This window comes from Astatotilapia calliptera, chromosome 16 (genome assembly GCF_900246225.1).
Source record: "Astatotilapia calliptera chromosome 16, fAstCal1.2, whole genome shotgun sequence".
NCBI lineage: Eukaryota > Metazoa > Chordata > Actinopteri > Cichliformes > Cichlidae > Astatotilapia > Astatotilapia calliptera.
The window spans coordinates 21,755,120-21,776,253 of record NC_039317.1 but is presented as its reverse complement, the minus strand read 5'-3'; the positions used below and the strand labels follow the sequence as shown (position 1 = coordinate 21,776,253).

General features: G+C 38.5%; 2 protein-coding genes across 2 annotated transcripts in view; both read left to right on the top strand.

Annotated features, from left to right (window-relative positions):
- The first annotated feature begins 764 nt into the window (after positions 1–764).
- Positions 765–5,178, top strand: tmem169b (transmembrane protein 169b). The gene is made up of 3 exons (XM_026145776.1): positions 765–945; positions 1,468–1,905; positions 2,684–5,178. The coding sequence occupies exons 2-3, from the start codon at positions 1,632–1,634 to the stop codon at positions 3,310–3,312; spliced, it is 903 nt and encodes a 300-aa protein (XP_026001561.1). The 5' UTR covers positions 765–945; positions 1,468–1,631; the 3' UTR covers positions 3,313–5,178.
- Positions 5,179–12,389: 7,211 nt separating this feature from the next.
- Positions 12,390–21,134, top strand: part of xrcc5 (X-ray repair complementing defective repair in Chinese hamster cells 5) — a 13,620-nt gene continuing 4,875 nt past the window's right edge. The window contains exons 1-12 of the mRNA XM_026144509.1: positions 12,390–12,516; positions 12,851–12,964; positions 13,050–13,233; positions 14,127–14,175; positions 14,269–14,391; positions 14,635–14,814; positions 15,637–15,751; positions 19,436–19,574; positions 19,791–19,903; positions 20,067–20,129; positions 20,213–20,350; positions 20,438–20,525. Of these exons, the coding sequence (XP_026000294.1) occupies positions 12,502–12,516; positions 12,851–12,964; positions 13,050–13,233; positions 14,127–14,175; positions 14,269–14,391; positions 14,635–14,814; positions 15,637–15,751; positions 19,436–19,574; positions 19,791–19,903; positions 20,067–20,129; positions 20,213–20,350; positions 20,438–20,525 (1,321 nt within the window). The 5' untranslated portion in view covers positions 12,390–12,501. The remainder of the gene's footprint in view (positions 12,517–12,850; positions 12,965–13,049; positions 13,234–14,126; positions 14,176–14,268; positions 14,392–14,634; positions 14,815–15,636; positions 15,752–19,435; positions 19,575–19,790; positions 19,904–20,066; positions 20,130–20,212; positions 20,351–20,437; positions 20,526–21,134) is intronic.

Sequence of the window (21,134 nt, the reverse complement as noted above, 5' to 3'; positions counted from 1 at the left end):
TTAGTTCAATTAGAAGTAAAGGAATCAAAATTCATATTATTTCTACTGACTTTTTTTAAAGGCTACCATATTATTGAACGTTTTTATTAAGAAAAACTTAAAATTCCCAATTAATTTATTTAAATTCATTTTATGTAATTTTAATATGTTATTATTAATAATAATTTTATGTTGGTATTGTATGAAAATTTTAAATGATAAATGATTTTCTGTAAAAACAGTAGGAATTCATCGCTATTACAGCCTACTCATTTCATATATTTAATCAGTGTGTTGTTTACTATTGTCTACTAGCCACAAAAAGCTATTTTGAGCTTCTTTTTTTTTTTTTTTTTTAATATTTTTGACCTTATATACTCATTTATTTGCTCATATTTTAATAAGTTTAGGATTTTCCACAAATAGCACTCCTGTCCCAAAGTAATGCTGCAATCAGTTTTTAGCGACTTAAGTGACTTATATCCTTCACTTATACCACTCAAAAGTCTTACTGATATTAAAATTGCGTTAAAAAAAAAAAAAGAGTGATCTGGCCAATTGAGCAGAGGAAATTGCAACAAGAATAACATAACACTTCTTTAATGATATTTTAAAAGGCCAAAAAGGACTGGATTCATTACACTGTAGGAAAAATGTGGGGAAAACATCATAGTCTAATATAATACCCGGGAATTATATTAGACTATGATGGTTTTCCCACATCATCATTTTTTCCTTGTTCACATGACAGCCGTGAGGATCACGGATGGTGGGGATTGGTGTGCGGCAGAGGTTGGAGGGGCGGGACTAGTGCTATTCTGGAAATCGCTTTGCGTAGCGCATCTGTATGGACACAAACACAGCGCTGAAATTTGCGGGCTCTGCTCCTGTGTGTCAGGCAGATTCAGTAATTTATTCTCACACGGTGCAAGTTAATCTACACGGAGCTCGTCCAGCAGATTGAAGGTAAGATGAAGCCGCAGTGGAAATGTTGTGGTTAGAGCACATTCACCGGCTGCAGACAAAAGAGCGGACATGGGTGGGATTTAAATGGGAGGGGATCAGCTGTATGAAGGGCTTCATTGTCGCTTTCACCCCCTCTTCTGAAAAACATGCATTGTTTTGGACCAACTGTACATTTCCTTCTTTAAATTCCTTATTTTTTCCCCCTATCATGTGTCTGGACGTGATTATATTAGCCTGAGCTTCAGCCTATATTGCTGCGCTGTCATGCAAAGAGACCCCCTCCCCCCCCTTTGAACAATTGTGTCATGCTTTGTTTGTGATATCCTATTTGTTTCCTGTTCATGCCATACCATGAGATGCCATGAAATCAATGATAACATGACATTTGACATCAGCACATAAAGCAAAAATAGGCTACTGTGCAGAATCTGGGCCAGGATCAGTGGGCACAGGCTTACACACTGAGCTTAAAAACATGTTTTTCCTAATGACGCTCTGTGTGTGTGTGTCTGTGTGTGCTAGTGTGTATGTTTTTATGACTTTGCAATCAGCTAGTCATCAGAGTAAAGGCTTAATGCAATGGTTGGAGATTTGTATGCTGCTTAGAATTTCATTATTCATTTCCACACATAACACATCCAAACAGTAGCCTCAGAGTAAGAGTTGGATTGGATGAATGAGAGAACATGGCACAGGTAGAGGAGCCTCAGACTGAGGGGGAAGGCAGCCCCCAGATGGTCTCCTTAAGGTCTGACGTGTCAGGGAGCCATGCGGATGATGGGGAAGTAGGACCCTCCATGAGGAGGAAGAGGAAGAAGAAGAAAGATCCACGTCCTGAGTCCTTCATTGTTTATCGGTCTGAAATGGAGAGGGCACCAGGAGAGGACCAAGGAGGAGACGAAGGAGCAGAGAGGAGCACTGAGGAGGGAACTAAATTCCTCTGCACACCCACAGGCGAAGGTGAAAAAGCTGTCTCACACTGTTAAACTCATGAACCCAACATGTCAGATGTTAGTACTGTAGGACAGGATTTGTGCACAAAATAGACTTCAGTGTTACAGCAACCATTATTCCAAAAAAGCTGGGATGCTGTATAAAGTATAGATAAGAACAAAATACAGGGATTTGAAAATCTCATAAACCCATATTTTATTCACAATACAACACAGAAAACATACCCAGAAAAAATAAAGTGATTTTGAATTTGATGGCAGCAGCACATCTGAAAAAAGTTGGGACAGGGCCATGTTTACCACTGTGTACTGTAGCATCTTCTTTTCTTTCAACAACAATCCTTGCAGGCTTCTACTATGAAGCCATGCTGTAATGGATGCAACTCTTTAGTGTTGTATCACTGAGATATGTGATGCCTTTTCTAAAATGTTGCTGTAAAACCTGTGTCTATCTTTCAGCATTGCTGGAGCCTTTCCAGATGTGCCAACTGCCAATTCCACAAGCATTAATAGAACCCCATCAGAGATGCTTTTGAACTGCACGCTGATTTTTAGACAGATGATCTCTCTCCTCTGTAGTCCGGAGCATTCAGTGCCCATGTTTTCCAAAAAGAATTTGAATTTTCAGTTTATTGGTCCAGATTCAAAATGTGGGTTAATGAGATTTGCAAATGATTGTGTTCTGTTATTATGTTTTTACACACTGCACAGGCTTTTTTACAGTTACGTTTGGGCTTCCCTGTGTGTCGCTTGCTTAACTTCCATGTCATATCCTGTATGAACAGGCTGGAGTCTTCCTCCAGACAGCCGCTACGTGACCCTGACTGGCACTATTACGCGTGGAAAGAAGAAGGGTCAGGTGGTGGACATACACGTCACTTTGACAGAGAAGGAAATCAGGGAACTCGCCAAGTCGAGGGAGCGTCTTGATGCAGCATGCGAAGCGAGCGAAGGCTCCAAGCGCACCTGTAGCTTAGGTGCGTGTCAGGGACCCCATGTGGTCCTGTGGAGCATCTCGTGCGCACCTGTGGTTTTCATCCTCTCGTTCATCACTTCCTTCTACTACGGCACCCTCACCTGGTACAATGTCTTCCTGGTGTACAATGAGGAGCGGACGTTCTGGCACAAGATAACAATATGCCCCTTTCTTATCATCTTCTACCCCATGCTCATCATGCCTTTGGCGCTGTCACTGGCTCTGTACTCTGCTGTGGTGCAGGTGTCCTGGGCCTTCAGTGAGTGGTGGCAGGCGGTGCGCGACCTGGAGAAAGGCTTCTGTGGCTGGGCCTGTGGGAAATTGGGGCTTGAAGACTGTTCGCCATACAGCATAGTGGAGTTGCTTGACTCTGACACTGTTTCTGGCACTCTACAGAGCAAGGCACCCAGTGAACTTGCCCAAACGTCATCAGTGTGAAGTAGTGGGCACTGGGCTCAAGGAGCATATTGCTAATGTGGTCAAAGTTGGGAATTATTTGAATAATTTGAGTGTCAAAATGAGCACCACTACTATCTATGTTTTTGCTAATGAAGGGTTTGAGACTTTCCTGAAAGCCACAGGAGTAAGAAAATTATCTTTTGATTAGAATTTCTTTTCTAAAACTATTTCAAAATGTCTCTTTTGTTAATAATCACACAGTAAGCACTGCCTGAACTCTCCTTTGGTGCTGAACTGCTATCACCTAGCATTATTGGAGTTGAAGCACTGGAGTAATTATTATGGGACTTTTCTTTTTGATTACAGGTTCATTACAGCTTTCACAGATCACTAAATAGCCACCAATAATTATGGAACAGCACTCCCACTCAAAGACCTTTTCAAACATATGGACCTTGGTTTTCACAGCTAAGGCGTGGACACTGATATGCACACACTCCTGAGAGTTTACATCAACTTTCACTTCATCTGTAAATATCTGCATTAAGTATATATGATCACTGTGCTGTTCAATGCCATCAAAAATACCTTCAAAGGCAACACTGTTGTCTTTGTGAAGTAATCATAATCACTTTGAAGGTGGATTTAGAGTGAGGCTGGCATAAAAAATGGGCAAAGGGGGTGACCGTCCCCTGGCAGTGGTGTGGGTTTACTTTGTGTGAGTTGCTGATTTTAGTGGAAATATACACCAAAGAGCACCAGTGTGAAAATCTGTCCTTTTAAGGGGCAGCGTGACCATAAAAAACAGATTCATTGTCATAAAATTGGACTTTTCCTCCTCTGCCTATAGCATGCAACCCCACAGCCATCAGTCACTACAGAATGCATGAATCTTTTGTTTTGAGCAACATATACACCGTATGGGCAAAAGTATTGGGTCATACCACTTGAGTCTTTGAATTCCAGCACCTAGCAATGCAATCTGCCTTCACAAATAATTGTGAATGAGTTGTTGTAAAGAGCTTGCTGAATTTGAGGTGTGGTGATATAATAGGAAGCCATCATTGCAAGAGGACAATTTGTGAAATTTCAGCCCTCCTAGATATTCCACAATCAACCGTAAGTATCACTGCAAAATGAAAGCTTTTAGGAACCACTGCCACAGCCAGGTCACATAAGGTCACATATGGGTCACCAAGTGCTGAGGCGCATATTGCAGAGGTCCAAACCTCCCCTGGCTTCAATACAGAAGCACAAAAACTGTGTGTCTGGAGCTTTGTGGCATGGGTTTTCATGGCTGAGCGGCTACTGTAGGTGTAGGTGGTCTGGTACTTCGTCCTTTAATAGTGTATGTTGTTTAGTGTTTAAAAGACATGCATTTATTTTCTTTAAAAGCCTGGACTTTAGATGAGCCATTTTCCGTACATTTCTTTGGGATTTTTTTGTTGTAGGTTAATACACATTTGGATGAAGGAAAATGTTGGCTAAGTGATGTTTTTGTTGGTGACAACAATTCCAGTAAAAGACAACTAAAAGTTTTATTTTTTTATGTATAACTGAACAATAATTATCTCATAGCACTGAAGACCTCCAAGGAGTCTCTTTAGCTTAATCCACTGCTGATTATTTATTTGCAAGGGATTTTTAAAAATTAAAAGTCATGATATGATCCTTACATCACACTCTGGGGTAAGAAGAATTCTGGCCTGTGAGTTTTTGTTGGTTTCTGGACTCTGTACATAGTCAAGGTATCTAAACAATGCATGGAGATTGAAAGGAAAGGAGACCAATGCCTCTTTTCTTATTGAGGGTTAATTAAGCAGTTACAAAGCCATAGTGAGAACAAGCTGACAGATTGTTCTTTTTTTGTTCATGTTTTCATACGTTGAACAGCATTAAAACAAGTGTTTGTGTTGTCTTCACAGTTTTAAATCGCACACACACAAAAAAGCTGAAGTTGAAGAATTCCTGTTACATTTCCATGCTCACATATTTTACATATTACTTCAATTTGCTTTCTATATTTAAGCCTAGAAGATGTTCTAGCTAGGTGTTTTTATACTTCAGCACTTTGAGATATATGTACTGTAAACAGCTATCAAAAAAAACTGATTGAAATTCAAGCAAGACTGGATTAAAACATCCAGATGGTCTAAATGTTTGTTGAAATGTTTATGGATATGACTGGCTGGGTTAAGTGATGCAGTTTTACATGTTGTGAATCTATATGATGCAAACATTTACACAAGTGAAATAAAGTGTTGTGTTATTACATCTCAACTACAGACTAATATTTACTGTATCGTTAAAACCAGCGAGTCACTCTAATCAGCAGACAAAGACAAGAGTCAGCATGTAAACCCTGCATGGTGCACAGCAATGCAGATGGCTCTCTGGGGGCGAGGGGTGCTTTAAATTGAGATTATTGGCACCCCAGTGTTATCCTGCAATACTCACTGAACAAAATCTAAAATCCTTATGCAGCAACCATTCCAAATACAATAAGTTCATGAGAAATACAGTCAGATTAACATTTGCTAATTTGTTCTGCTGTGGCCACTTTTTAAATGTCTGATTTGTTACATTTATGGCCTAAGTCTATTTAGGTTCTAGTTGGGGTGTTAAAATACACAAGCTCTGTGTTAATGCATATATTAAAAAGACACATCTCCATGTTTAGTGATTTAAGTCTAAAGGCACAAACCTGTGAGTCATGGCTGAACATAGCTCCTGGATGATCGAAGATAATAAAATTATGTATTTAATAACCTTTCTGAGCATACAGGGCTGGTTTGAGGGAACATTAAAAGGAGGGTTTGATTTCAATATCTTGATGTAGGGAAGTCAGGCTTATTATTTCACAAAAACTATTATAATTGCAAATGAAAAATCTAAGTAACGTTAGTAAATAAAACACAAAACAATCAATTTAGGGATGACAAGGTTAAAATTTGCGCAGATTTTGTATTTTTTTAAATTATTATTATTTTATTTTAATACTTATGTTGTTATATTATTTTGTATTTTCAGTGATTAGTTAGAATTATTATTTGTATGAATTAAGTATTTCTGAAATCTTGACCACAGCTCGGAAATGTTTGCATATTGTAGGCGCGCGGTTAGCCGGAGGGCGTTTGACCTACATTTCATTTTAGCTTTTATCGGACCGCCTCTTCAGTCTTACTACCACAAAAGTGGTCTTGACATAACATTGTAATTTAAGGTGAACAACAATCAATAACTAGAAAAATTTGCATTTCCTGCGAAAATGCAGTGTGGATGCTTAAAGCTGAAGCTGTATGCAAAAAGTAGCTGAAAAAGCTGAAAAGTTGCAGAAATTGTAAAAACTTTGCAGAAGCAAAAGAACTTTGCTAAAATGGAATAACTTAGCAGAACTGCAATATCTTAGAGGAAATATAATACTTGGCAGAAATACAATAGCTTAGCAGAAATATTGTAACTTACCAGAAACATGATAACTTCTCAAAAATACAAGAATTTAGGAGAAATAGTATAAGATAACAGAAAGAATATATTTAGCCAAAAATACTTAAACATTACAGAAACACTGTGATTTAGAGAAATAGTACAACATAGCAGAAATATTGTGATTTACCAGAGACACTGTGATGAACTATGAATATTGTAATTTTAAATTAAGACTATGTTTTAGCACAAATATTATAATTTGGCAGAAATACTATAATTTAGCAGAAATACTATATTAAGCACAAATCCTATAAAAAGCAGAAATACTATAATTTAGAACAAATAGTATAAAAAGCAGAAATACTATAATTTAGCAGAAATACTATGTTAGGCACAAATTCTATAAAAAGCAGAAATACTATAATTTAGCAGAAATACTATATTAGGCATAAATCCTATGAAAAGCAGAAATAGTATGATTTAGCAGAAATACTGTATTTAGCACAAGTACCGAAAAGTACCAGAAATACTATGATTTAGCAGAATAGTAATAACTTATTGAAACACAAATGCACAGAGGGACACACAAACACAGGCTCTAATCCAGTCAACCAGTCTAACTATATTCAATTTAAATCCTACAATGACATGCTGCCAAATATAGGCAGGGTCCTCTCTCTCCCACTAAACACACACACACACACACACACACACACACACACACACACACACACACACACACACACACACACACACACACACACACACACACACAGAGGGAGTCACAGTCTAAATATATTGAATTTGAATCTTACAATGAGATCATCCCATTAAAAGGCTTTCTCTCTCTCTCTCTCTCTCTCTCTCTCTCTCTCTCTCTCTCTCTCTCTCTCTCCCTGTCACACACACACACACACACACACACACACACACACACACACACACACACACACACACACAGGGAGAGAGAAGTAAGTTTCTAGGTCAGCCTGGGAGCTGCTGAATTTGAATCCACCAATCAGAGAGGCTGTGCACTTTTCCCCACCAAAACGGGTGCTTCTGTTTACACACGCAGCACAGAGAGGCACAGGATTATTGCAGTCTATTTCTCATAGTGACGACTCCCCTCAAACAAATGACCATAATTTCCTAACCGTAGGGGCTAGAAGGGTCATTCTTACACCGTTTTGTTCAGAAGAGATGGGGGAATCTTCAAGTGTTGACAATTTATCATTCAAATATGAATTTTTAGAGATATATGACATGGATGACTTGTTGACTTAGAAGCCACGAATTCCCCAATATGCAAATTTGAATGCCTGAGGCCACATATATGATTGGCTGGCTGGGAAGCTGTGCAGGCCCTGATTTGTGGATTTGAATTCCTCAGCCCTCAGATATGATTGGCTGGCTTAGAAGCCATGAAGGCCCCAATATGCAAATTTGAATGCCTCAGGACACTTATATGATTGGCTGGGAAACCGTGCAGGCCCTGATTTGAAAATTTGAATGTCTCAGTCCTCACAGAGGATTGGCTGCCTGGGGACCTGGCAGAAATATATAGAAATAGTATGATTAAGCATAAATACTACATTTAGTAGAAATACTATGTTTTAGCACAAATACTATAAAAAGCAGAAATACTATAATTTAGCAGAAATACCATATTAAGCACAAATCATATAAAAAGCAGAAATACTATATTAAGCACAAATTCTATTAAAAGCAGAAATACTATATTAAGCACAAATCTTATGAAATAGCAGAAACAGTATGATTTAGCACAATAGTAATAAGTTAAACAGAAAAATTGGAAAAGCAAAATGGACAGCTGAAAAAATGCTGAACATGCTGAGGGTCCCTCAAATATACTTGTTAAATGAAAAAATCAGCATAAAAATGCACAGGGAGAGAGAAGTAAGTTTCTAGGTCAGCCTGAGAGCTGCCGAATTTAAATCCACCAATCAGAGTGGCTGTTTACATTTTCCCGCCAAAAAAGGTGCATCTTTTTACACACGCAGCAGAGAGAGGCACAGGATTATTGCAGCCTATTTCTCATAGTGAGGACTCCCCTCAAACAAATGACCATAATTTCCAAACCGTAGGGGCTAGAGCGGTCATTCTTACACCGTTTTGTTCAGAAGAGATGGGGGAATCTTCCAGTGTTAACAATTTATCATTAAAATGTGAATTTTTAGAGATATACGACATGGATGACTTGTTGACTTAGAAGCCACGAATTCCCCAATATGCAAATTTGAATGCCTGAGACCACATATGTGATTGGCTGGCTGGGAAGCCGTGCAGGCCCTGATTTGTGGGTTTGAATTCCTCAGCCCTCAGATATGATTGGCTGGCTTAGAAGCCACGAAGGCCCCAATATGCAAATTTGAATGCCTCAGGACACTTATTTGATTGGCTGGGAAACTGTGCAGGCCCTGATTTGAAAATTTGAATGTCTCAGTCCTCACAGAGGATTGGCTGCCTGGGGACCTGGCAGAAATATATAGAAATACTATTATTAAGCATAAATACTACATTTAGTAGAAATACTATGTTTTAGCACAAATATTATAAAAAGAAGAAAAACTATAATTTAGCAGAAATACTATATTAAGCACAAATCCTATAAAAAGCAGAAATACTATAATTTAGAACAAATAGTATAAAAAGCAGAAATACTATAATTTAGCAGAAATACTATGTTAAGCACAAATCCTATAAAAAGCAGAAATACTATAATTTAGCAGAAATACTATGTTAGGCACAAATCCTATAAAAAGCAGAAATACTATAATTTAGCAGAAATACTGTATTTAGCACAAGTACCGAAAAGTACCAGAAATACTATGATTTAGCAGAATAGTAATAACTTATTGAAACACAAATGCACAGAGGGACACACAAACACAGGCTCTAATCCAGTCAACCAGTCTAACTATGTTCAATTTAAATCCTACAATGATATGCTGTCAAATAAGGGCAGGGTCCTCTCTCTCCCACTAAACACACACACACACACACACACACACACACACACACACACACACACACACACACACACACACACACACACACACACACAGGGAGAGAGGACTAAGTTTCTAGGTCAGCCTGGGAGCTGCTGAATTTGAATCCACCAATCAGAGAGGCTGTTTACGTTTTCCCGCCAAAAACAGGTGCATCTTTTTACACACGCAGCACAGAGACATAGACCTGCTTCTTTCAGTTTATTTCACATAGTGAGGATTCCCCTCAAACAAATGACCATAATTTCCTAACCGTAGGGGCTAGAGCGGTCATTCTTACACCGTTTTGTTCAGAAGAGATGGGGGAATCTTCAAGTGTTGACAATTTATCATTAAAATATGAATTTTTAGAGATATATGACATGGATGACTTGTTGACTTAGAAGCCACGAATTCCCCAATATGCAAATTTGAATACCTGGAGCCCACATACATGATTGGCTGGCTGGGAAGCTGTGCAGGCCCTGATTTGTGGATTTGAATTCCTCAGCCCTCAGATATGATTGGCTGGCTTAGAAGCCATGAAGGCCCCAATATGCAAATTTGAATGCCTCAGGACACATATATGATTGGCTGGGAAGCCGTGCAGGCCCTGATTTGAAAATTTGAATTTCTCAGTCCTCACAGAGGATTGGCTGCCTGGGGACCTGGCAGAAATATATAGAAATACTATGATTAAGCATAAATACTACATTTAGTAGAAATACTATGTTTTAGCACAAATACTATAAAAAGCAGAAATACTATAATTTAGCAGAAATACTATATTAAGCACAAATCCTATAAAAAGCAGAAATAGGATGATTAAGCATAAACACTACATTTAGTAGAAATACTATGTTTGAGCAAAAATCCTATAAAAAGCAGAAATACTATATTAGGCACAAATCCCATAAAAAGCAGAAATAGTATGATTAAGCATAAATACTACATTTAGTAGAAATACTATGTTTTAGCACAAATAGTATAAAAAGCAGAAATATTGTAATTTAGCAGAAATACTATATTAGGCACAAATCTTATAAAATAGCAGAAATAGTATTATTTAGCACAATAGTAATAAGTTAAACAGAAAAATTGGAAAAGCAAAATGGACAGCTGAAAAAATGCTGAACATGCTGAGGGTCCCTCAAATATACTTGTTAAATGAAAAAATCAGCAAAAAAATGCACAGGGAGAGAGAAGTAAGTTTCTAGGTCAGCCTGGGAGCTGCTGAATTTGAATCCACCAATCAGAGAGCCTGTGTACTTTTTCCCGCCAAAACATGTGCCTCTTTTTACACACGCAGCACAGAGAGGCACAGGATTATTGCAGCCTATTTCTCATAGTGACGACTCCCCTCAAACAAATGAAAATAATTTCCTAACCGTAGGGGCTAGAGCGGTCATTCTTACACCGTTTTGTTCAGAAGAGATGGGGGAATCTTCCAGTGTTTACAATTTATCATTAAAATATGAATTATTAAAGATATTTGACTTCTAATGCACCATAACTGAGTAGAGCGAAGCAAAAACTGCCTTGACTTGCCCTCAAACAACGCTTTCTAACTCTAAATCTATTTGGAGTATCGATATCATTCTTTCACCGTAAGAGACAGCAGGGTTTGGTGAACAATCATGGAAATTTTCAGGTCTCTGTGGAAATCCAACAAAAAGTTATGACGAGAGAAAAAAGTGGTTCATTTCCACAGTTTGAAATCTGAAGAAATCTGAGCGAAGGACAAATTTCCTACCCTCAAACAAGTCCAACTCATTTCAGAACGGTAATAGGTGAGAAAATAATTCTTGAATTGTGAGCGTCACGAGTGTCTGAAGATATACCGGGACAAGCCTCATGTCTTAACTTTGCTTCGTTAAGGAGATATGACGATTCGAATATGCCTCTCATTACAGAAATGCAGCGGTGATTTTGAACAAACTCTCCATTGACTTTATATGGAGAGTTTTCTGACCTTGTGTTAGTCTGAGGAGATTTGCCAAAATTCTATAAATCCCACAACAATGATGGTGACATTTTCTGAAAGCCAGCAAAAATACCTACGTTTTGATGTATAATTTGTGGAAGTTGAGTGAAAATTGAGCAAGTAGCAGGAAGTTGTTCGGACATGAAGTGAAAATTGCAAAACCTTCAGTGGCACACTGGAAGCCAAGAGCATAGCAACCATAACAACACATGTATTTTGTGAAAAATCACAATTTTGCAACTCAAAACTTTAAGAGGCATAAAAGTAAAACAGTAAAAGATTTGAAAAAGCTGAATCATACCTGAATAGCCCAATAATTTGTGAACATTTTAAAATTTGAATGGTTGTTCTAGGTGAAAGTATGAGGAAGTAGTTAAGTTTCAAAAACAAGCAAATTTTAGCAGAATTGCTGAAGTTTCCCATTCATTTCAATGGGACAAATTAAAGGAAAAAAGCTTAATATTTTAAAAAGTATAATAGCAAAAAATAGCAAAAGTCATAGCCGGAAAGAGCAAAAATAGCAGAATAGTTTAAAATTTGAACGGTGAAAATCGGCTGAAAATTGTGGAAGTAGTTCTACGGCGAAAAGTGTACGGAAGCAACTTGAAGAATAATAATAAAGAATAAAGAGAAACAGGAACTCAATAGTGTGGATGCTTAAAGCATCCACACAATAAATTCATAAGGTCTACGGAAGAAGTCTCATCGTAAATAGAAACTTAGTTTCGGTTCCTAGTTCATTGTTTCTTTCCGGATCCATAACAAAGTGACACAGTCTTTGCTTTGGTGGAGGGAAAAGAAGAAAAAATGGCAGGCTCAAAAGTAAGTTGTTTTATCTTCAATTGTTAAAGAGATAAGTCACGGACTTATACATGCTTGTTAGATACTATTCACGATATTAAATGTGCAGCTTTTATTCGTTAGGAACATTTTGTTTTTATGTTTCTTTGAACTTTTGAGACGTTTAGCGTCAGCGGCGTGTTGAGACATGTCCAGCCTGAAACGGTCACGCTCCTCATTCAGTGCATACAAGGCTCGCATACTCGTTTTATCTTATCTGCATGAGAAAGCACGACCTTAACGCAGCATTTGAGAAGTAATTTTGTGTTTTTGGCACCTCTAAGTGTCGTAAATTAAATAAGTATGTCCTCTGCAGACAGCTGTGGTGCTGTGCATGGATGTGGGGCTTACCATGTCCAACTCTGCACCCGGGGAAGAGTCTTCCTTTGAACTTGCCAAAAAAGTCATCCAGAAGTTTGTCCAGCGCCAGGTACAACTGCACATTTATAAAACAAAGCACCCTAATGAGGCTGATTTTAGCACCCTCCCAACATGCTTTCCCCTTCCTCTGTCAGGTTTTTTCAGAGACGAAGATTGAGCTGGCTTTGGTCCTGTTTGGCACAGACTCCACAGACAACCCTCTGAGCCAGGATGGCCAGTACCAGAACATCAGAGTACATCGACACCTTATGATCCCTGATTGTGAACTACTGATAGAGATTGAAAATCAGGTCCAACCAGAGAGTCAGCAGGGTGACTGTATCCTTTCTCCCGAACACGTTTCATTAATACCATGTAGAAACCTAACTCTGCAGGCAGAGCACTGTACTAAAAGTCTTGAATTGCCCATCATTTCATTATATTTGCCTTTAAAAAAAACTCTCAGATTTAGCCATTCTTATATTTTGCTTGTTCTTATGGTATTGAAGCTTGCACACAAGAATTTCACTCGCATGTACTGTACCAGTGTACCTCCACATGTGATGTGACAATAAAAGTGATTTGATTTGATTTAAAATAAGTGCCGAGATTTATAGAAAATTTGAAGCTTGAAAGTCAATATTTGGTATGACCACCAAATATGACTTTATCACAGCTTTAACTCTTATAGGCAGCTTTCTTGTAATTTCTTTCAGGAATTGTTCTCCAGGCTTCTTGAAGGACTATCAAAGCGCTTCTTAGAATGTGGGCCTTTATCCATGTTTGAATGTTTCACAGGTCAGTGTTAAGTAGCCATACAAACAATCCCCCCCCAAATAAGATTCTTCTTAACATGTCCAAATAAAATCTGTGACAGACCTTCAGAAATCCTGGAGAACTATAACCCAAGCCCACTCTTAAAAAAATACAATAAAGTCTGGCTGCTTGGAATGAAAATATAAAGAAATGAAGGAGTATTGCACAGTACTGTACATGATTTTACAGTTATCCAGTCCTCCTCCTTTTTTTTTATTCCATGGGAACATGGATAACTTTGATTAGAACTTGGATCCTGTCTTTATTTTTCTTTTAGTGTTTTTTATGAACACTAATATATATGGCACTAGTGAGATGAAGACTGACCCTTTATTGAAGTCTGTGGGATAAGATTTTTGTGCAAATTGATAAAGTGCTTACATTTTCTCTGAGCCTCCTTAACTGCTCTGTAACAGGGCTGGATGCCCTTGTAGTTTGCATGGATCTTCTTCATACTGAAACAAAGTAAGAAACTCTCTTGTATTTCATAAATAATTCATGCACTTCACTGAAAAATAAAACCTGTATTCAGTACACTTTTAATGGTACCTTTCTAAGGGGGAAAAAGTATGATTGTCTCAACATTGCCCTGCTGACTGACCTCAACACCCAGACCAACGAAGAAAGCCTGGAGGTTATCATCAAGAACCTCACTCAGTCTGGCATCACCGTGCAGTTCTTGTAAGGTTCAAACATAAACATTCACAATGTTTTATTACTTTATATGATACTTAAGATGATGAAAATATTAATATTTCTATGTGATAATCAATATTTTGATGATAACTGGTAAAAATGCAGAGTGCAGGAGAGGCTTATCAAATTGAATTGTAAAGCTGATTGAAGCAGATTTCATGATATTTGGTTACTTTTATCAATCTTTTAGTTTTTTTCTTGATGTAACTGTAATCTTTGGATGTCCAGTTTGCCTTTCCCTGTGGAAGAGGATAAGGAGGGTCAAGGGGATTCAGAGAGAAGAGATCCCGGTCACCCGGGGACAGGCAAAGGTCTGTCCAGGGAGCAGAAGAAAAACAAGGAATTGGTGAAAGAGATGATGCTGAGCCTGGATGTGGAGGACGGCCTGGATGAAATTCACACCTTCAGGTTAGTGGACTTCCTGTTACACTTTTGTTCTCTGGAATGGATTAATGTTCTTTGTAAATTAGGATGAACTTGATTTTTGGTGTCTTAGATTACTTGTTTTTGCCAGGTGAGTGTGCACACAGAGTAATGAGGAGCTTGCCAATCAGACTGTAAGGGAGGGGAAAGTAGAAAAAATTGCATCTATAAGATGGAGAGAAAATGTTATCATACTGTATCAATCAAGAGGATCTCTGTGAAGGGGGTGCAGGAAGTAACCAAAGTCTTGTGAATGCTTTTTTTAAAAGCAGTTATCAAGATTTCTGGAAAACTCCCCCCAAAAATTAACATTTTTCTAAAAATAAAGTGGAAAAACAACATTACCTTCAACATTTAGTATCTCCACCTGCGAAATGCGCTTTCAGTTTCAGTGCGAGAAATATCAAATTAAACATTTCTGTTCTTGCCGTATGTGATCATTTACAAACATTCAGCCAGTTCTTGCCCAATACTTAAAAAATTGCCCTCTCATTCCCATTTTCCTGCAATGTATCATGTAGTGGAAGTCTTTAAAAAAAAATACATTCTAGAGATGGCACCCTTAATTGAATCATTTTTGGTACCAAGCATCGCGAAATACTTTCAGTATTGAGTCACCAATGTCTGCTCTGTTTCTAATGTTGGGAAAAGGAACATTCCTTCCTTAGATTTTCAGAGTGTTGTTTATCTTTGAGAACCAGGATAGAATCTGTGATCTATTTCACTGGACTTGAACTCAGGCAAACAGTGGAAGTGTTTTTAATTTATGATCAAGTTTATCTCCTTCCATGTGTTTTAATCTTGTAGGAATGCGATCGAGGAGCTGTGCATGTTCAAGCGGGTGGAGAGGCGACCCGTGGCCTGGCCCTGTCAGCTGACCATAGGCAGCTCTCTCTCCATCCGAATCATTGGCTACAAAGCAGTAAGTTGACTGTGTATTTTAAACTTTTTTTTTTAAAGCATGTCTAGGGCTATCTCCAAGTTACACATCAGATAGGTTGATGTAAGCCAGCTTTTAGTTGTAGATCCTAATGTGGGGTCTTTTTGAGCACTCTGGTGTTAGCCATGCTTTTACCATCAGGACATTGGATCTATGGAATGCCAGGACTGCCATAATGAATTAATTAAATAAACCATTAAATAATTAATTAAATGTGGCAATAATTAATTAAAATTGTAAGTAATTAATTAAAATGGGAAATAATTAATTAAATAAATATTTTTGACACATTTAATTAATTTAATTATTTCATATTTTAATTAATCATTGCCACATTTAAATAATTATTTAATGGTGTATTTAATTAATTCATTTAGGCACTATTGACTCCTTCAGTTCTCACCATTAAATAATTTATCTGTCAACCTCACCCATCAAACCGTGGGGGCGGAGTTAACGCTGATTGAGTCAAAAGCATTGCTTTGGCTTTTGGAAATGTCTGCCCAGCCCAGTCTCAAGGCAGAGCGTGGGACCCGCTCGCCTTGCAAGCAATCGAGCTGTTATTACTGCCGACAAAGCGCAGCTGCCATAATCCCCGCTGTACACTGACTTCATTTACGGAGGTTATATTTATCTGTTTTTTATTTCTTGATGTTCGTATGTGTCATACCTGTTTCAGTCGCCAGTTCTGAATTATAACTAACATTAAAAACATGTTTAAGGAGGAGAGAGAGCAAATAAATCCGATTAACATCTGATCTTTGGGTTTTTGTGTAATAATCAGCGTGACCTGTGTATAAACGCATAAACTTTATTAAAAGAAATAATGTTGGTGTTTCCGTCATGTAGTAACTGCCCTGTACACCACGGAGCGAGGTCAGCATATCCACAATATCTTCAGCTCTCTGAGTTAACCAGAGTTTAAGCATCAAACTAATCTAACGGTCATCTAGGAATAATTCACGGGTCATATCAATATGATTTTACAATATGATTATTGCCAACTATTCCAGAGACGTGAAAATCTACAGTATAAAGAACACAAAAATATAGCAGTTTAATGCAACACTGTAACAGAGATGAGCGTGTCAGTTTGTCGCAGATCAAAGTGGAATGAATGTGATTGGTCGAACAGGCGATCTGTGGTATCTGCATTTTCATCAGCGTAAGAGACTCAGCTGCAGATTAGAATAACATTTGTACATTTAATAAATCACCAAATTAATACACGCAAGAAATGATCAAACTTGTTCCGACAGTTTAAGTTTGTATTCTCTCAGCTGCAGACTAGCTGCTGTTTAAATGTTTGAGAGTTAAGATTGGATATAAAACAAACGTCAAACATAAACTCAGTCTACATACACACTTGATATGAGGCCAGCATGTATAGTGGCTGTGTCCTGTTTTAAGATCATACATGTAAAATTTTTGTCTGACCTCCGTCGATCCAGCCGCTCAGATTCCGTGGTTACCATGGTTACTGCATAAGCAGCAGTAATTTAAACAGCTGGCACAGCGGAAACCTACCGGTGACATGAGTGTTTATGTTTTTCATTTCAAAAGAACTGTCTGAATGGTTAACTGAAGTTAGCGTGGATAAATTATAGTTAAGGAGTATCACAGATAACGCCCACATAAGCTGTGTGACTGTCCACCACTACACTAAAATAAATCGGCTATTACTGAAATACACGTGCTATATTATAAACGATGATATAAATTAGAGCTGGGCGATATGAGATTTTTTCATATCACGATATGTTTTTTTCATTTCAGGCGATAACGATATCTATCACGATATAAGCCAAATAACTATATTTGTAAGATTTAAATGTGCCGTTGCTCACAAGTAAAATGTGAAATAATCAGCAGCTTGTTTTTATTTAAATATTTATTTCCCATAATAAGTTCAACAGGGTAGATGTACTTAAGGAACATGAGACTTTTTCAGATAAATAAAGGCAAATATTGCAAACTACACAAAAGGCAGCCGCTAAAGCGTTTACGTTTCAAAATAGAACAAACGAAACAGACTAAATTGTCAATTCCACTTAGAAACAAAATATTAATTCTAAAAATAAATCTTAGTTTGTTTTACAGAAGAACAGACAAAACTGACTAACTTTTGTCAATATCAAATAAACTGAGAACTAAAAGGAAATTCTCAATCTCTCCTTGTTGTATAGCTGAGCTTTAGTCTGACAAAAGCCGAATGACGAATTAGCGCTTCCAGTCAGAGACTGAGGCTACGTCCACACGTACACGGGTATTTTTGAAAACGGAGATTTTCCGTTTTCGTTTTAAAAAATAATCCCATCCACACATAAAGGCAGAAATGAAGGAAAACGCTGCTATGAACATGCCAAAGCAGCAGGTGGCGCTAGATTCCTAACCGTGCAGAAATACTGGCCAATCAGAAGACTAGAAGCCTCGGTGGGAAAAAGTAAACAAAGCTGGGGCACAGAAGCAGAACCGAGTCGTATGTGTGGAGGGACAGTAACTGTGTGTATATGTAAGCATTTAAACACTGCAGAGAGTAGAATTAACAGTATTGTAGAAATTCATTTCACTGAAACAATAACGTGGCGCACAGTGTGACGCATGCACCAGTTTATTGTATTTCCAGACTTGCTTTCGGCACAATTTACAGTGCACGCTACTCTGTTTTTTGTCAGACTTGAAATAGCCGAAATACCTTCACACTACGGAACTTCTATGGCTCTTCCGTTTGACAATCTCTCCGGCGTTGGAACCATCATCTGTTTTCTCTTCGGTCACGCTCGGTTGATTTTTCTAGTCGGCACACTCATTTCCTCCATTACCCGCTGGCTGCCCCCAAACAAACACACGTGCGGCTTGGCACTTGTGCTGTACGTAACAAGTCACGCGACGTGACGCTGCGGCTGTGATTGGTTCGGCTCTGCGCTACTTAATTTGGATTGGCTGACCTTTTTTTTTTTTTTTTTTTTTTTTTTTTTTTTTTTTTTTAAGAGGACAAGAGCGGCGAGGTCTATCGCGATAGCTTAATTTCTCTATCGAGTAAAAGTTATATCGCGATACATATCGTTATCGTTCTATCGCCCAGCTCTTATATAAATGTTATACATGTTTAGTTTTAAAGGACACCTTCCTGCCTTTACTGTCATTCATGAGCAGTAGCCTATTAGTTTTCTTCTAACATCCAGAAGTCTGCATGATGTGTTTCATAGTTTCTAACAAGCCTTTGACAGTTAAACATAACATGCCCGAAACCCCCCCCCCCCCCCAAAAAAAACAAAAACAAAACAACAATCACACAAATGATATGTTAGCCTCATTTAATTTTAGTTAAGTAAACTCAAAAAATTCTAACAGATACCTGGTGCTTAGAATACAGTTGAATAACTATTAAAAAACAGATGATGTAATATTTATGTACAGGTTGGAGAAGGTTGTACGGGGTTTGAAGAATCACTGACTGTTTTTAAATCACTGCTTAAAACTTATTTTGTTAATTCCCTTTTGCTGTGTTATGCTTATTACACTGCTTTGAGAAGATGCAGTGTATTCATGTAATTTTCTGGTAATGAGTAACTTCTGATTTCTATCTCACCAGTAACGGTCATGTAAATGTTCTCCATGTGAGGTGTTTTGTGACCTAGAAATGTTGCTTGTCGCGTCCTCCAGGTGACCGATGAGAAGCTGAAGAAAATGTGGATTACAGTTGATGCTCAATCTCACCAGAAAGATGATGTGAAGAGAGAAACGGTTTACTGCCTGGACGATGACAATGAGACAGAGGTGCAAAAGGACGACATCATCCAAGGTATGGAGGACCATTTCAAACAGAGTTTAGTTTTGCGTTTTCCCACTACCGTACTTTCCGCACTATAAGGCGCACTTAAAATCCTTTAAATTTCTCAAAAATTGACAGTGCACCTTATAATCTGGTGTGCATTATGTATGAATTCTGGTTGTGCTTACTGACAAGACGGACTCTGAGCTCAGGTGATCATTTAAGTTCACTTTTTTCTGCTCCCAGGTTTTCGTTATGGAAGTGACATTGTTCCCTTCTCCAAGGTCGATCAAGAACAGATGAAGTACAAGCACGATGGGAAGTGCTTCGCTGTGCTGGGATTCACCAAACAGAGCACGGTAGTTTACTTTTCTGTGAAGACACAGATCAATTTGGGGTTGCAACAGGAGGGGCATCCAGGGAAAAATGCAAACATGCAGTGCTTTGGCAACCCCGAGTGAGTAAAACTGAAAGTAGCTTTATTGTCTAAGGCTGAGGCTGTTTTTGTTTCTGTTCTTTCAGATACGTCGTAATCAGTTTATGGGTTCTCAAATCATCAAAATCTTTGCTGCGAGGGATGATGAGGTAAGAATGGAGATAAATGCTACACGGCTGTTGAATACATGTTGATACTGACATGTATTGTCAACTTTGTGCTGCGTGAGCAGCACGCAGGAGTGGCTCTGTCGGCTCTTATCCGCGCGCTGAATGAACTCCAGATGGTGGCTATTGTACGTTACGCTTTTAACCGCATCAGCAACCCTCAGGTGGGCGCAGCGTTCCCCTGTATCAAGCAGGACTCTGAGGTGAAGAGCCGCTTTCCTTTATGTATATATTCACTACATTTGTGGCTATTAGCACAGGGCTAACGATGCTTCTCTCACCCTTTGTAGTGCCTGATGTACATCCAGCTGCCGTTCATGGAAGACCTCAGGCAGTTCACGTTTCCTTCTCTTGAAAACAAAAAGTTTACTCCATCAGGTACCGTTTCTCTATTTTAGGGGATAGGGCTGGGCCATATCATACCGTTCACGGTAATACCGGTATAATGTTGGGCAATGATAAGAAAATGAAATATCGCAATAGAATATGGGTAAAACGCGCATGCGCAGTGCCTTTGTTTTCATACGCACATGGAGGAAAAAGCGTGCCGGCGACGGAGAATGAGAAGAGCGAAAGTGGATCGTTGAATGAAACAGATGAACCAGAATTGGTTTGTGAAAATGCTGCAACTTCAGTGGTGTGGAACTGGTTTAGCTTTCGTCTGTCAGATACAGAACAAAGCACTATTTTTGGTAGAGCATGCTAGCGGGCCGTCGTTATCACCGTGTTTTTTGGAAAATACGGCACACTTAAAATCAATCCTTTGATTTTTCTGAAAATCGACAGTGCCCCTTATAATCCCGTGTGCCTTATGTATGAATTCTGGTTGTGTTTACTGACCTCGAAACGATTTTATGTGGTACACAGCGCTCGAAAATCTGTCAAATGTTTTAGTACGACTTTGCTAAGCTACGAAGCCGCACTGGTTGATGGATTGTCGGAGCATTACGGCTACCATAGTCAGGAGCCTCGCGGAGTGAGCTTCAA